We start from the raw sequence: 18,143 nt of genomic DNA, 5'->3' as shown, positions 1-18,143 counted from the left end.
AAGCTCATCCAACCAACTATCTTCATCATCCCCATATTTGTTTTTCTGCTCTTTTGCACACCAGTAGTTCTACTTGCACATCCTCATCTGCAGATCTATCACTCCAGTGTTAATTGCTAAATTGTAATTACTTTGCCACTATGGCCTTACCTCCTTACTTCATTTGCACACACTGCATACAGATTTTTCTATTGTGTTATCTACTGTACATTTGTTTATCCCATGTGTAACTCTGTGTTGTTTTTGTCGCACTGCTTTGCTTTATCTTGGCCAGTTCACAGTTGTAAATGAGAACTTTTCTCAACTGGCCTACCTGGTTAAATAAAGGTGAAATAAAAAATAAAATAAAAAAACAATACGCCATAATGACAAAGTGAAAACAGGTGTTTTGACATTTTTGGTAAATGATTGAAAATTAAACACAGAAATATCAAATTTACATAACTATTCACACCCCTGAGTCAATACTTTGTAGAGGCACTTTTGGAAGCTATTGCAGCTGTAAGTCTTTCTGGGTAAATCTCTAAGAGCTTTCCACACTTGGATTGTGCATCATTTGCCCATTATTCTTTTCCAAATTCTTCAAGCTCTGTCAAATTGGTTGTTAATCATTGCTAAACAACCATTTTCAGGTCTTTTCAGGTCTTTCAAGTAGATTTTAGTCAAAACTGTAACTTGGCCAACATTCAATGTCTTCTTGGTAAGCAACTTCAGTGTAGATTCGGCCTTGTGTTTTAGGTTATTGTCCTGCCTAAAGGTGAATTCATGTCCCAGTGTCTGGTGGAAAGCAGATTGAACCAGGTTTTCCTCTAGGATTTTTCCTATCTTTAGCGCCACTCTTTTTTTATCCTGAAAAACTCCCCAGTCATTAACGATTACAAGCATAACCATAACATGATGCAGCCATCATGCTTGAAAATATGGAGAGTGGTACTCAGTAATGTGTTGTATTGGATTTGCCCCAAACATAACACTTTGTATTCAGGACAAAAAGTGAATTGCTTTGTCACAAGTTTTGTGTGTAATGAATAACTTCACCATGCTAAAGGGATATTTAATGTCTGTCTTTCCCCCCCATCTACCAATAGGTGCCCTTCTTTGCAAGGCATTGGAAAACCTCCCTGGTCTTTGTGGTTGAATGTGTTTGAAATTCCCTGCTCAACTGAGAGATCTTATAGATCATGATATGTGTGGGGTACAGAGCTGAGGTAGTAATTCAAAAATCATATTCAACACTTGTTAAGCACATTTTTACTCGTGAACTTATTTAGGCTTGCCATAACAAAGAGGTTGAATACTTACTGACTGAAGGCACTGTTCTGAAGGCACAATGCACACATTCTGGCCACATTGTTGCGTGTGTATCATTTTCCTGACGTTGTCAGCAAACCCGTTTATAGAAGGCAACATATGAAGTAAATTTTCCTGTATTTAAAAAAATATATATATCATATGCATTTGATGGATGCATTTCTTTAAGATATATGCTACATCACATAATTACAGAATGAATTCATCAAAATCATAGTGCATGTTGTAGGTAGGCACGGCATGGTGCTGGGAAATACTCATTACTGTTACATAGCCTAACACCTCAGGTGCAATTGTTCATTCAGTAAGATACTTTCTCCACCTGCAGAGAAAATATCCACAAAAACACATTACATCTGCTTTAATACTTTTTGTACATATTTGCACGAATTGAGTGTGAGATTATGTTGGATCAAAATGTGTACTCCTCATCCCCAGAATCTGTTTGGGAATGAGAAGAGATACTATACTGTATGTGCAATGCACATTTCTGTTTGGTCTCTGTTATTGGTAAGCCACTAACCTAGCCATTCTTCCCATATAAACATCATTTTTCATTTAACATTTTGATGGACAGTTAGACCTACCCCAATGGGCACAGACGTCAATTCAACGTCTATTTCACGTTGGTTCAACGTCATTTCATTGATTGAACCAGTGTGTGACCAGTGGAATCAGATTCAATGGCAGAAAATAATTACCGTTGTATCTGGCATAAATAAGGCGCGCAATTTACAGGTATGTTTTTTTGCAGGAATTTTGGAAGCATATGTGATGCGGCAGATATACAAGGTTCTGGATATATTATGTTTCTGGATAGATTATGTTTCTAAATGCGCCAGGTGCCTTGCGCATTTTAGTTGGCGTCACTAACAATAGTCCACTGGTCCTACTTCTAGCCGAAAACGTTGGAAAGGTCTCACCATACGCGCTCTGACCGCAGCACAGCACGACTGGTCTTCGCTTTCAGCGCACCTGCACATCCAACCATGGATGGGGACTTTATGTTAACGAGAGGATAGTTAAGAACACAATTATTAAAATCCTGCCGAAATTTCAGTCGATGACTGCTGTGGTGGTAGCATAGCAACAACACCCAAGAATTAGAGAAACATCAGCATTCTCACCCACTGCCTTGCAAGCTCAAAACTGTCCGTTAGAAACTCGGCGCGCTGCTCGCTGAAAAGACACTCCCTGGAGAGGAGCGCGAGTACGCCGAATAAAAGGGATACGCTTTTCACCCAGATGCAGGATGACTTGGAAAAGCTTGAGCCTCGATGAAAACTACAGCGCCTAGTGACTGTGACTGGTTGTCCTTGCTGAAGATCGCTAAACCTATGCCAAAATGGAATTACATGGAATGAACAGAGTTTCCTTTTAGGACATGAGATATCCACGCCCAGGAATCTAAACTTTATTTTAGTGTTTAAGATGTGGTTGTTTTTGCCTGTCTTCTATGGTAAGCTTTTCGTTATAGGTGTTTTGATATAATATTGAAGAACTAGGGCTAGAATAAGCGTCTCATCTGAATTTCATGCAATTTCACTGTGCTTGTTTATGCGTTATACTGTAGATGGCTCCTGTCACGACCGCATAAATTGAACATAATTTAATTGCTCCTGTTCTGTGATGGTGGTGGTGGGGGGGGGGGTTTATCTATGTATTGGACCTAATGCACCATATCAATATCTGACAATTCATACATGTCTATCAATACCTGTAATGTTATCATATCCTTGAATAGCCTACTGAACATTAATCAACTGCACTTATGAATACTCAGTTGCCTGTCCAAGGACTGGATGAATGAATAATTGACACACGTCATGCGTTTAGATGTGGAGACAGTAAAAACACTGGCCATTGCGCATCTGTTATTATTGCATAGCCTACTCAGAAATCGACGAGCCTAAATAACTGTCCTCGTCATTTTTTATGTAGGCTACTGAATAGTTTTTAAAATCTTAATTCTGCTACAGTAGACATGTCTGTTCTGTGTTTAGTTTACATTTAAATTCCTATTCAGCATCAAGTGAACATCGTTTAATGGCACAATAGGTGCATTTCTCATCAGTCTGTTTCTGTGGCATGGTCATAGATATGCCTTGCCATGGGCACCTGAGTGTTCCTCTTAACTGAAACTGTTATTATCATCATCATCTGTGTCTGTGTGCGTGTGTGTGCCTGCCTCTGTGTCTCTGTGCGTGTGTGTGCCTGCCTCTGTGTCGCTCTGTGTGTGTGTGTGTGCGCGCGTGCGTGCGGGGGGGGGGGGGGCAGTGAAGGTTTAGCGGGGTTTAAAGGTTCACTATACATTGTGACTGAAGGCAGTTGAAAGGTAAGAGGGGGCATTCACATAATCAGAAACCTCACTTTTGTTAACAGCAATTTGTAGATCAGTTACCAACTGAGTGTGCTAAACCAGGGTTCTTCCCCCAAAATTGTTCTGGGACCCCTTTGATAGCAAATTCATAAAGTACCCCTCATAATTACAACACAACTCGAGTGCAATAAAAAATATATAGTTTTACTATGATGTATGCAGTGGCTGGACGAACCAAGTGTCAGACCCGGGGAAATAATATTTAAAAGGTCACCTCTTAGTATTGGAGAGAACATTTAGCAGTTTAAGCTAATATCCTTCAATTCTACACATTTTGTCATGGAGCAGACATTGTTGTTTTTGCAGCTTTAAACCTAATATCCTTCAATTCTACACATTTTGCGATGAGGCAGAGAGAAAACTTTGCCGTTTTTAAGCTTAAATTACAGTGCATTTTAAAAAACATTTTTGGGGATAGCTTTGAACTACGGAAATGTATAATTGCTGGATTACAGTAATATCCCTGTGAACCTCCCAGACCCATGTTTCCCAGGGTTAACAACATAATAGCACATTGTATTCCACACTTTAAACTTATTAAACAATCCCTTTGTCAATAGTTGTTTAATCTGTGTGTAATATTCATGTAAATTATCATTTTTTATCTGGCCATGGAGCCCCTGCAGTACTTCCCCTGCACTAAACTCGTCATTATAACGCTGATTATGTAATCAATTATTCAAATGTGCTTCAGTTGTCTGTTGAAATTGTCTTTTGAACATAAACAAGAATATTAGGATTATGTTTGGAAAACAGCTGACATTGAAATCTTATGATTCTATAACCTGCTAAATAGTTATAAATTGGTGCAATGTCAATGCATGGTTATCAAATGTTCTCCTATGGTAAATATAATTCTGATAAGATAGGCAATTGTGTTTGGTCATTGCCTCAGGGATCATAAGTAAAAGCATGTTGAACATCCCTCAGATAAACAGAAAGCACAGACACAGATAAAGAATTCTGAGAAACAGGTTTCTTCCTATTCTACAACACAGGTTGTGACACTTCACCTCCCCATCACAATGACTCCTGTAGAACCCCAGGGCATGTTTCAGCATGCTCCTGTAACAGAGGTGGTTTGGTGACCTTAGCTTTCCTTAGACCTGAAGAGTTGCTCTGGGTCAGAAATTAGCTGGCTAATGTGCTTTTCAACAGACAAGCAGAGTCCAGGAACCGAAATGTGGAGTGTTGAGAGTTTTCTAGTCTGATAGAGCTTGATACTTCACCACTATGAGGATGGATAGAGTTGTGGACCTATAGTGACCCTGACGCACGGCACCAAATGGGGAAGGATGTTCATAGAATTAGTTTGAGGGCACAGTACAGCCATCTCTGTGTTTGTCAGAGGGGGATGAGAATTAGTTTGAGGGCACAGTACAGTAGTCTCTGTGTTCGTCAGAGGGGGATGATACCATAGTGATACATCTACTGTATCCAACTCTATTGAGGAGACATGGTAGAAAGACCAATATACTGCAGTAGAAAAGCTGAGGGCTGTCGAGGTATTTTGCTATTTATGTAGAGATGGAGGATAAGAGGTGTGTTGGTGGTTATGTCTATCTGTGAAGAGGAGTTTAGGGGTGGTTATGTCTATCTGTGAAGAGGAGTTTAAAGGTGGTTATGTCTATCTGCGAAGAGGAGTTTAGAGGTGGGTATAAATAGCAGACCTTAAATAAACTGTACATACTGTATATACACACACTACTGTTCAAAAGTTTGGGGTCACTTAGAAATGTCCTTTTTTTATTTTTTTATTTTTTTTTTTAAGCATTTTTTTGGTCCAGTAAAAAACATCGAATTGATCAGAAATACCATGTAGACATTGTTAATGTTGTAAATGACTATTGTAGCTGGAAATGGCACCTTTTTTTAATGTAAAGTCTACATAGGTGTACAGAGGCCCATTATCAGCAACTATCACTCCTGTGTTCCAATGGCACGTTGTGTTAGCTAATCCAAGTTTATAATTTTAAAAGGATAATTGATTATTAGAAAATCCTTTTGCAATTATGTTAGCACAGCTGAAAACTGTTTTCTGATTGAAGAAGCAATAAAACTGTCCTTCTTTAGTTAGTTGAGTATCTGGAGCATCAGCATTTGTGTGTTCGATTACAGGCTCAAAATGGCCAGAAACAAAGCACTTTCTTCTGAAACTCGTCAGTCTATTTATGTTCCGAGAAATGATGGCTATTCCAATGCGAGAAATTGCCAAGAAACTGAAGATCTTGTACAACGCTGTGTACTACTCCCTTCACAGAATAGCGCAAACTGTCTCTAACCAGAATAGAAAGAGGAGTGGGAGGCCTCGGTGCACAACAGAGCAAGAGGACAAGTACATTAGAGTGTCTAGTTTGAGAAACAGGCGCCTCACATGTCCTCAACTGGCAGCTTCATTAAATAATACCCGCAAAACACCAGTCTCAATGTCAACAGTGAAGAGGCGACTCCGGGATGCTGGCCTTCTAGGCAGAGTTGCAAAGAAAAAGCCATATATCACTGGCCAATAAAGAGAAAAGATTAAGATGGGCAAAATAACACGGACACTGGACAGAGGAGATTTGAAAAAAAGTGTTATGGACAGACTAATCTAAGTTTGAGGTGTTCGGATCACAAAGAAGAACATTCGTGAGATGCAGAAAAAATGAAAAGATGCTGGAGCAGTGCTTGACGCCATCTGTCAAGCCTGGTGGAGGCAATGTGATGATCTGGCGGTGCTTTGGTGATGGTATAGTTTGAGATGTGTACAGGGTAAAAGGGATCTTGAAGAAGGAAGACTATCACTCCTATTTGCAACACCATTCCACAGCTTGTGGACGGCGCTTAAATGGAGCCAGTTTCCTCCTACAACAGGACAATAACCAAAGCACAGCTCCAAACTATGCAATAACTATTTAGGGAAGAAGCAGTCAGCTGGTATTCTGTCTATAATGGAGTGGCCAGCAGAGTCACTGGATCTCAACCCTATTGAGCTGTTGTGGGAGCAGCTTGACCGTATGGTACGTAAGAAGTGCCCATCAAGCCAATCCAACTTGTGGGAGGTGCTTCAGGAAGTATGGGGTGAATAGAATCTCTAGAATAGAATCACTAGAATACCAAAGGTCTGCAAGGTTGTAATTGCTGCAAATGGAGGATTCTTTGACAAAAACAAAGTTTGAAGGATACAGTTATTATTTAAATGAAATCATTGTTTATAACCTTGTCAACGTCTTGACTATATTTCCTATTCCTTTTGCAACTAATTTCATGGAAAACAAGGACATTTCTAATTGACCCCAAACTTTTGAACGGTAGTGTGTATTGATGTATATATAAAAATAACCAATTATGAAGGCCCCTAAGGTGTACTGGAGAGACAGGTAGAGAATAGTGCTGCCCAGGAGGTCGGCAGAATCAAAGGAGCAACTCAATTGCACCTCGTTGCTATTGCCACATCACCAGAATGTCATTTTTACTTCAAGCCTGTTAACTTTCCCCGAGTCATTGAAATTTACCACAGCCTAAGTGAGTCCATGCCGGCGCTGATCATTAATTTCAACACTTCAGTGGCCATTTCTGAGATCATCATGTGTATGTACCATTTCTGAGATCATCGTGTGTATGTACCATTTCTGAGATCATCATGTGTATGTACCATTTATGAGATCATCATGTGTATGTACTATTTCACCATGCTTATGTACCAGTCCTGGGAGAACGGAGGAGAGATCAAGTTATGATGCCGTTGTTATAGAGTCATTCAAGATTGATGATGGAGAGATGTATCCAATGGTTACTACTGCCTCAGCGTGCCTCTACAGCCCTGAGAATGTGTGTGAAGCCAGGCCGCCGTACGGCAGGAGTAAACGGTTATCTACTCTCTTATTTTACATTAAGCATAGAATAGGTCCCTCGTGTGTGTGTGTGTGTGTGTGTGTGTGACACTGAGGTTACATGTCAGCTTACAGTTCAAAGGTTAATTCATTGATCATAAATGCCTTATCGACTTCGCAGGAGGATGACAATACAACCCTGTTATGCTTCGGTTCCTCAATACATTTTGCTGTCCACAGTGCATGTCCAATTATTTCTTTGGTAAATGTACAAAAATGTAATCAGGAGTCAGGGGTTGTGTTGATATTTTCTTGGGGTTGTTAATTTAACTGACATGATGTATCTTTTTAGTCACACCAGTTTTAGTTTGAATTTCAATCAAACCCCCACTGCAGAAAGCACACTCCATGAAAAACACAATGCACGTAATGTCTTATTTGAAATAGGGGGTTTCAACATAAGATAAAGCAATGTTACTTTCCACAATGCAGGTTTAATTAAATCCCAGAAAAATTGGTTGACTTGTATTGTAGCTTTTAATTAGCTCAAAGTTGTCAACTATAACTGCGTTAACAAGTATATACGTAATTGATTGCTACTTCATGCTCTCTCTAATGATTGGCCACTGCCAGTGATAATTAAAAATGGCAACTGTGGCCTGTAAAAAAGCAAATCGCTACTGGACATTCTTCTTCCTCCTGACAGAGAACCCATGTTCTTTACACCATCTAGCATCCTTCAACAAAAGAGGAGAAATACTTGTCATTTTTCTTTGAAGCAGACAGCAATTCAGTTGGATACCAGAGAATAAATATATTGCCAGGAGTAAAACTGTACTATAATTCATATAACACGGTGATCCATCAATAGCCAATGATTCTGGCCGAGACAAATCCATTTCAGCTAGCTGTGGGCGTTCATCTGGGGTTGCCTTGGATTCCACTTGGCATTTTGCAGAGACTGCAATCCACACCCGCCCTCAATAATGCGCTTGACATTATGGTCAAGACTGAATTATCCTGTGGTATGAAATAGGATTTACTGAGGGTTATTGTGACGTGAAAGAGCAGGAACAGAAAGTAACTGGTGATGTGAATGTGGTGAAGGGTTACAGTACATTAGTTAATGGATTGACACAATACCCAGCTTGATCACACTGCTTTAGCTACACCCCTAGGCACCAGGCAACAGTGGCTCACACACAATGAACAAAGCATGCCTTCAACCTTACTGTATATTTTCCCTATTGTAAGATGTAGGCCTGTGCCTTTATGCAGTCCATTCATTAGTCTAAGTGAGAGAAATGCTCAGGCAACAACGGTTTAATTAGACCTGCAACTGGACAGTACATTTGTCATCACAAATGAAGAATTATAGCTGCAATGTATAACCAGGAGGCTATTCCTGGCCAAATGTCACCGGCCAAATGTCAGCACTGTCTGTTCTCTCTCTCTCCCTGCTGATTTAGGATTGATGGATATTTACATTTTATGGCATACCCCCCCCCCCCTGTGTGCTCTACACTTGCAAGCTACGCATAAAACAAAATGGATTTAAATATTACTGCCATTCACCGGTAATAGCGCCAATCTGATCAAACTCACTGGACAGTTCCTTGTCCTCATCATTTGTGAGCTGTCAAACTCACTGGACAGTTCCTTGTCCTCATCATTTGTGAGCTGTCAAACTCACTGGACAGTTCCTTGTCCTCATCATTTGTGAGTTGCGAGAAAAAAGGCAGTTTTTCCCTCCGATGCTAACATTGAAGCCATCATATGAAGCTAAATGAGCTAGCCTACACACAGCTAGCCCTTTTTAATTGGACTGACCTTCTATGATCAAGGGTTAATGCAAAAATGCCAACACAAACACTTGTGCCTGCCTGAAATTGTTAGCTACCAGCTAGCTTCTTCTCTCCTCCATCCACTAGTCGCTATGCTAGCTGTGTGTAGAAGTCTCAGCTGGGTGGATGCCGCGTGCAGGGGTACAGCCCTGAAAGTGCTCCTGTGGGCCCAGCAGCCATTTGGCTTGTCTCTTTGAATTATCTCTGACACCAGGTGCTTCTTTCTGCTCCGTCTGTTTGCCAGCCAGGGGAGTATTAAAAGAGGCTTAGTTTTCACCCAGGAGCTTGTTTTTTTATTAGCCCTCTAAAGAGCTGTTTCCTCTTAAGTCTTTATTATTAAGGTACACTTTACCAAATGATCATATGTCAGGGATGTGGTGTGTTTTTATTTCTCTCACTATTTTTTGTAAGATAATCATTTTATGATAGAGGATGAGCAATCAACATATTTTGTGTTGCACATGCAGGGTGTATTGCACAATTTAATTATTTATTTGTGATTGATTTATTGAACCCTTATATCTTGGTTTGTTTTTTCGTGGACTATTGGTCATTAGTTACACTGAAGCCATTGTTCCAATGTCATAATTGGTAGCCATCAATAATCAGCTGTGTCTGTGAGCCAACGAAACACCTGGGAGCAGAGGGAAGTGTGCATGTAACACATTGGGGGTGTGTGAAACTTACTCCTCAGCCGGAAGTGTCCCCACTTGCGCCAGCGTATAGCTAGCTTTTCGCATGGTGCCGACTGGTGAGATGCTTCAGGAGGGCAGTCACCTGTGCTAGCAAGGTAGAGGTCCTGGGTTTGAGCCTCGTGTGAGCCGAATCAGGAGGAAGCGGTACTCGCTAAGCAAGCAGCGCAACATCCTTTAGAGTGGTGCCGTGGTCCGGATATACAGTTGCACTCAGCTCAACGCTGGGGGTCGCTGTTGAGTAAATATGAGGCTACTGGCTGTTTCACGCCATGAGAGAGTCACTCGCTCCAGCTGGTAACTGCATTGCGCACCAATCTCCATGCATCTCAATTAACATTTGTGGTCAAGATTTAGGTCTTGGATTATGTATCAGAATATGCCCTCCTGGGGTGGTAGATGTGCCAGTGTTATGGAGAATCACGCTTCGACTGGCTCTTCCGAGTAGTCAGCAGAGTAGTCAGAGAGCAGAGAGAATCTTTTTAACGACTCCCACAGATGGTAAAGCTCTTTGTATCAAAGTGTATCAGACTCACATCCAGGTCAGATGGGCTAGGTCTGCCGAGGGGCTAGGTCTGCCGCAGCAGCCATGTCTGAGTTTCCTCTCCTCTCTCACTCCTCTCTGGTTTAGGTGAGGAGATCTGTAGTCACCTTCTTCAATGGAGAGCTGCTTGGCTGCTTCAAGGTGGTGCATTAGCTCACCATATGTGTACCATCATCACTCATTGCACAATAACATCAATATAATCTCAATCTTGTAACACAACACTCTTTAGAACACCTTTACAGGCACATTGCTGGTCACTGGATGCTTTTACTTATCTCCTTATCTGCCTCTATCTCAAGGGGATTTTCCTCCTCTCATTGTTTAGGTATTGGCATTGTTTTTGGTATCGCTATTGATAGTGACGATGTACCTAGTTCAAAGTTTTAAAACTTGTCCGGCCCAATGGGGCGGCAGGTAGCCTAGTGGTTAGAGTGTTGGACCAGTAACCGAAAGGTTGCTGGATTGAATCCCCGAGCTGACAAGGTAAAAATCTGTCGTTCTGCCTCTGAACAAGGCAGTTAACCCATTGTTCCCCCGGTAGGCCATCATTGTAAATAAGAATTTGTTCTGACTTGCCTAGTTAAAGGTTAAATAAAAAATTATCATTCAACTCCAGGAGTCCCCCAAGGTTTAGTCTCAAATCCGTTCCTGATGTGCTGTGCATAGCAAGATCCAGCAAGTACACTACACACACTGTGAAGACTTTTAAGGGACAGTCTTCTTCCTGTATTCAGTGTTTTCTATAGGGTGATCCTGATTCTCTATGCAGCTTAGTAACGGTGCTACCTGGCGTTTCTGCTCTCTCGCCCCTTACATTAGAAAGAGGAGAGGTGTGGCAGTGTGGGATGGCCAGTTGTTTTCATTCTTCACAGTCCGCTAGGCTTTAAGATGTGTGTATTTATATCCCCTGTTGATCTTAGAACAGTGTATTGTGAAGCCACAGAATGTCTACCTCGCCCGCTCTGCCATGCCGCCTTGTCATTTTGGTGCATTCACCCCAGAGCGTGTGTGTGTGTGTGTGTGTGTGTGTGTGTGTGTGTGTGTGTGTGTGTGTGTGTGTGTCCAGACTTGTGTGTGCACATTAATTTCTGTTACTCTGTTCCCTGTGCTGTGGCAGAAATGTCATCACTCCCACACATCTCGAGCTGTCACCCAGTGAGCAAGTGCCTCTGGGAAACAGGCTTCACTTTGCATTGATTCTTATTGTTTCCCTCCTCCTTCATCCTGAAAGAGCAGAACTTAGCATATTTCCCTGGGATGATCTAAATTAGTCAGAGCACAGCAGAGGTGTAGCTCTATTCAACTGAATAGGACTGGCAAATTCAGCAGTGCATTAACTATTATGGACTGCTTGAGTATCATCATCGATATTGTTAATCTAGAGCTATTATCAAACCTTTCCTCTTTCTCTCCCTGCCTATCTCTCACTCTTCCCCTCCTCTCTTCCTCCCCCCTTTATCTCTCCCCCTCACCTCTCTCTCTCTGGCCTCAGGATGAGTGAGTGAGCTGTCCGTCCATCCGTTGCATCCCAACCATGATCGCCACCGGAGGCCTGCTGCGGATCAACAGGAGGCAGGACTCACTGCGCTCCAAGAGCCGCGCCGAGAACAAGCGCAAGAGGAAAGCCAAGAAGAAGCAGAAGAACGAGGTGGTGGTGGTCAAGGGCAAGCTGAATCTATGCTCCATCTCGGGGGTAGTGGCGGCCATTGGGATTCTGATCCTACTGGTGGGCATTTCCATGGCCATACTGGGCTACTGGCCTAGGGAGAGCCCACTATACCCTGCGCCGCGCCATACCCAAAGGATTTACGACAAGAAGGAAGAGTCAGGGCTGACAGGCAACTGGACAAACAACGCAAAGGTCGGATTTCACATGGATAGGGATTTGGTCAGTAACAATCGTTCCAACGGCACAGGTTTAGAGCAGCCTCCTATGGGCTTCCTGGCCGAGTTCTTGGATAATTATCTGTACTCAGACAAGCTGAAGGTGTTCGGGCCCCTCATCATGGGCATTGGCATCTTTCTGTTCATCTGCGCCAACGCGGTGCTCCACGAGAACCGCGACAAGAAGACCAAAGTCATCAACCTGAGGGACATCTACTCCACAGTCATCGACATCCACAGCTTGCGGACTAAGGAGAACACGCCGCTCAATGGCTTTGTGAATTATGTGCAGTCCAAAGGCGTGGAAGGGAACCCTAGTGCTGCGTATACCGCCGCCCTGCTGGCCAAAGGAACCTGGCCCTCAGGGGGCTCGCCGGATGAGGGCAGTCGGGGCCCCTCCAGATGCCACTCCCTGACCAGGTCAAGGGTCTCGTCACTCGAGAGGCAGACGTTCACCGACACAGTCTACACTATCTCCAGACACAGCGGGGCCGGCCAGCAGAGCAGCCCTATTCCCATCCCCAAACAGTGGGAGACCAAGACAATAGTGGCCTCCTCGGTCAACGCCTTCACTCTCCCCATGACCAAACCCAACCACCGGGCCAACCAGCACCAGCGCAGGCCCTCGGCCAAAGCAGAGGCAGGCAGGAGCAGAGCCGCGCTGTGCGACTCTGGGGAGGAAGACAATGAGGCTCGGGTGGGGTACGTAGTTCCAGAAACCACCACTCAGGCCAAGGTAGAGACTTTGCGGACGGCCATGTTCTTGCCTCAAGACTCGGTAGAAGTATACAAGAGCAGTGGTAGCCTCCAGGGGGCGCCGCAGGGCTCACAGGTGCAGCTACTCCCCTCTTCCCCCACCGGACACAGAGTGACAGGCTCCCACCTGTCCCTCAGCGCACTGACGGAATACTCCCGGTCCATCGACCTGGGCATCACTCCATCCACCCCCACCGATTGGAAAGTGGAACGTTCTCGGCGACTCAGCTGCCCTCGCCTAGAAGTACTGGGAGGCGGTGGGTACATCAAACTGGGCAACCTAGGGGGGGAGTCATTTGAGTCAAGGGAGTCATGTGAGATGACTGCCTTCAGCCAAGTGACCTCAGAGGAGGCTCTGGCTAAGTGTCAGAGGGATGGAGGAGAAGCCAATGAACAGGAGATCAGATCCGGGGAACCACAGGACAGGGGCTCAAGGCGATACTCAAACAAAGATAAACTTTTTATGATCTCTCAGTCAGACTCCGTTTTGGATGATGAGGAGGTGGAGAGCACAGACATATGATTGGACGATTGCTGATTAGATAATTGCTGATTGGCGGATTACTGAATAGCGTAATGAGTTTACTTGAACAAAATGAACACGGGATAACTGGCAGGGTGTTGATCAAAGACACCTGACAACAGGCTCAAGCAATTATGACTATTACAACAAACTGTATAGGATCTGAAATCTAGAGTATCTTGCTGTTCATTGCAAATGCAATTATCGATACATGACCAAAAAAACTAACATGGTCTTTGGTGGGCTATGAAAAGTAAAGACTGTGTGTGAGTAGTATTTTGTCAAGCGTTTGTTTGTGTAGGTTGGAAGCATCGCGCCCAACAGAATGAGTTTCACAGCAAAAAGATAACGTTAACCAAAAAGGGCCCGTTTTTAAATGGTGACTGTACAGATACTGTACCATCCACTAGATGTAATAGTTTATATAATGTGTAGAAATATAATTGTGGCTGTTCCACCCACTGTCACTACTGATACTGTGGTAGTATATTGATTGAGAGTTGCTGTCTCAACAGCATGTATTTTATACTGCAATGTCCTTGCACCGTTTTTGTCAGTTGCCAGAGGAAGGTTTGAATTCAAACTTTAATAGCAATACATAATTGACCATCTCTGTTTGCTTGTGGGTAATCACAGTGTTGGCATATTTGCCAGTCTCTTAAAATTCTCTGAACAAGACATATGTTATTGTTTAGTTTTTTAGAACAGTTTTGACTTGCTTGTTAAGGAATCTATATCTTTGCCATCGCTATTGCCTGAGGGAAACTGAGAACCACACACTGACTAGCACAATTCACAGCACAATACTTGTATCTCGGTACAAGTAGCATAACTACCTTACCACAAGTAACCATCCGTGTAGAAAACAAATATCAAATCAATGTTCTCCTGTGCAAAAGCAGCTGGGTTGTTTTTGTAGTTGGCTGTTGTTCAATGACAAACCTGCAGTATGTATTGTATTCCAATTGTTGCTGGTTACCATGGTCACGTCAAACATCCCATGGTCGTCCTATGGGTCAATCAGTCTTCAAATAAACATACTAGGCTGTCTCATTATCTGTACCATCTGTAATTGGTGACCTTCTGACATTCTGTCAATCAAGTTATCAACCCAAGGGGGAGAGAGAGAGAGAGAGAGAGAGAGAGAGAGAGAACATGATAGAGAGTAGAGTGTAAGTGAAACCCATTTGGTATAGAATTCTGGTTCTTGGGAGTCGGGAGAGCGAGGTTTCCATCTGTTTATGGGGAGAAGGAGCTTTAATATAGACAGAAAAAAAAGGCAGCGTGTATTCCATTACAAGCAAACTAATTCCCTGTGTTTTAGTGCCAATCGTCAAGCTGTCGGCGTCTTATGTAAACGTGGCCACTCAGTTTTATGAATGATCATTATGGATTGAATGTAACCTTCCTGTGGATAGGACACCTAACGTTTCTTCTCTGCAGTCTTTCCAGGGTCTTTGTGTGTGCTCTTCGAACATGTATTCATTTACTATAGTTCATGGGAATCCTAGAGCAACATAAATTCAACCCTGAAACGGATTATATACACTGAACCCATTTATGCCGCCAAATTCTGACTTGACTTCTCTCCTTTTTTTTTTTACCTGTCTGACCTTTCTCTCAGCCAGCCAAGGCAGATGTGTGAAGGCTTGAAGGTTTTTTTTCCCCTCTCTCCCGCTCTCGCTCTATGGCCTGCAGTGAGCTCTGAATCTTTCAACATCTCTTTTAAACCCTCCGCCTCTAACTCACATATCACAGAACTCTTCCTTATTCTCAATGTCATAGCATCACCTATTCCCTTATGGTTCAGATTAAACTGGGTTTCTCATCAATGTTTAATTACTACTTCTAATTAACAGTGGAAATGCTCAGTTGTCTTCCAACGGCAGGTGATATGTACTTGGTATAGTCAGTCTCCTGTTCCTCTCTTCAGGTGATATGTACTTGGTGTAGTCAGTCTCCTGTTCCTCTCTTCAGGTGATATGTACTTGGTGTAGTCAGTCTCCTGTTCCTCTCTTCAGGTGAGATGTACTTGGTATAGTCAGTCTCCTGTTCCTCTCTTCAGGTGATATGTACTTGGTGTAGTCAGTCTCCTGTTCCTCTCTTCAGGTGATATGTACTTGGTGTAGTCAGTCTCCTGTTCCTCTCTTCAGGTGATATGTACTTGGTGTAGTCAGTCTCCTGTTCCTCTCTTCAGGTGATATGTACTTGGTATAGTCAGTCTCCTGTTCCTCTCTTCAGGTGATATGTACTTGGTATAGTCAGTCTCCTGTTTCTCTCTTCAGGTGATATGTACTTGGTATAGTCAGTCTCCTGTTCCTCTCTTCAGGTGATATGTACTTGGTGTAGTCAGTCTCCTGTTCCTCTCTTCAGGTGATATGTACTTGGTGTAGTCAGTCTCCTGTTCCTCTCTTCAGGTGATATGTACTTGGTATAGTCAGTCTCCTGTTCCTCTCTTCAGGTGATATGTACTTGGTGTAGTCAGTCTCCTGTTCCTCTCTTCAGGTGAGATGTACTTGGTGTAGTCAGTCTCCTGTTCCTCTCTTCAGGTGATATGTACTTGGTATAGTCAGTCTCCTGTTCCTCTCTTCAGGTGATATGTACTTGGTGTAGTCAGTCTCCTGTTCCTCTCTTCAGGTGATATGTACTTGGTATAGTCAGTCTCCTGTTCCTCTCTTCAGGTGATATGTACTTGGTGTAGTCAGTCTCCTGTTCCTCTCTTCAGGTGATATGTACTTGGTGTAGTCAGTCTCCTGTTCCTCTCTTCAGGTGATATGTACTTGGTATAGTCAGTCTCCTGTTCCTCTCTTCAGGTGATATGTACTTGGTGTAGTCAGTCTCCTGTTCCTCTCTTCAGGTGATATGTACTTGGTATAGTCAGTCTCCTGTTCCTCTCTTCAGGTGATATGTACTTGGTGTAGTCAGTCTCCTGTTCCTCTCTTCAGGTGAGATGTACTTGGTATAGTCAGTCTCCTGTTCCTCTCTTCAGGTGAGATGTACTTGGTATAGTCAATCTCCTGTTCCTCTCTTCAGGTGATATGTACTTGGTGTAGTCAGTCTCCTTTTCCTCTCTTCAGGTGATATGTACTTGGTGTAGTCAGTCTCCTGTTCCTCTCTTCAGGTGACGGCTTTCCTCTAGTCTTCCCTTAGAGTTTTTCAGCTGATGTGGTGATTCTTTGCTCATTAAGATAATGAGCTGTGAGTCCTCTTGACGATTGTTTTTAAAGTGAGCCTACTTACAACAACTTCTCAAGTGATGTCTAGCATTAATACCAATTTGAAGACCAAATCCAATGCCATAGAGTGTAGACCGATGGCATATAGGCTTCTTCACCTGGAAGAGAAATACATAGAGTGTAGACCGATGGCATATAGGCTTCTTCACCTGGAAGAGAAATACATAGAGTGTAGACCGATGGCATATAGGCTTCTTCACCTGGAAGAGAAATACATTCCTCATGTTACATTTTTATCTCAACCGTAGGCTTATTGCCACCCCTTTCCAACATCCTCTCCCTGGCCCCGTTTATGTTCAGATAAGATATACAAACAAAAGTACTTCATCTTAATGTTCACCAAGGTATACAGGGACAGCACACAGGTAATCCTTACTATACTATATACTATTGTCTTCATTAAACCTACTATTCTGGATTTGTAATACATTTCCTTCGAGAATCTCTACATCTGAATTTATTTGACACTGATAAAAGCGGCACATCTATCCCACGTTCAGCTCGTCTCAGTAAATTTGACGTGACGCAATGAGAGTATCGACAGTCACATTGTTTTACATCCCATGTCTGTCAGGAACATCTGATCTACATGACAGATTGTCTGACATGCCACTGACATGCCAAATCAAGTTTACTGCACTTGTTGTAAATGACATTGAGGATCTGCTTGGACCAATCAAAATGTTTTAGACATTTTATCATCATAGCAGGCACATCGTGCTGAAAAATAAAATAAGCCTGGATTCCTCATGTTGACAGTATTAGGAAAGCCTGGTAAACATTTGCATTCAACTATTTAGTGTCAGTGACTCAGAGGAAATCAAGTCTGAATAAATTAGGAAGCATGAATATATTACAGTATGATCACATGACTTACTATAAGGTAGGCTCTGAACCACAGATATGGGTCTGATTAGGTATGTAGCCCTGTTTTCCAGTGGTAGGCCCGCCTGTCATATTTTTGTAGGCCAAGACAACTTTAAAAACATCAGAACAGTTCACTAAGTGGGCATTTCCACCTGAGATTTCCACCCACACCAGTGTGTTGTTAGTGTTTATGTTAATAGAATATTTTTTTCAGGGAACTGTGTTACCATCAGGAATGTGACACTTAAGACTTCGGGCGAGTAGAATCAACAACCTATGCATCATCAAAAC

At 42.7% G+C, this 18,143-nt stretch overlaps 1 protein-coding gene across 1 annotated transcript; it reads left to right on the top strand.

Moving 5' to 3' along the window:
* The first annotated feature begins 1,946 nt into the window (after nucleotides 1-1,946).
* Nucleotides 1,947-14,802, top strand: LOC110535259 (transmembrane protein 200C). The gene is made up of 2 exons (XM_021620149.3): nucleotides 1,947-2,770; nucleotides 12,079-14,802. The coding sequence occupies exon 2, from the start codon at nucleotides 12,121-12,123 to the stop codon at nucleotides 13,747-13,749; it is 1,629 nt and encodes a 542-aa protein (XP_021475824.1). The 5' UTR covers nucleotides 1,947-2,770; nucleotides 12,079-12,120; the 3' UTR covers nucleotides 13,750-14,802.
* The last annotated feature ends 3,341 nt before the right edge of the window (nucleotides 14,803-18,143 follow it).

This window comes from Oncorhynchus mykiss, chromosome 11 (assembly GCF_057628025.1).
Source record: "Oncorhynchus mykiss isolate SJ-2025 chromosome 11, ASM5762802v1, whole genome shotgun sequence".
NCBI lineage: Eukaryota > Metazoa > Chordata > Actinopteri > Salmoniformes > Salmonidae > Oncorhynchus > Oncorhynchus mykiss.
This window is presented reverse-complemented; position numbering and strand designations above follow the sequence as displayed.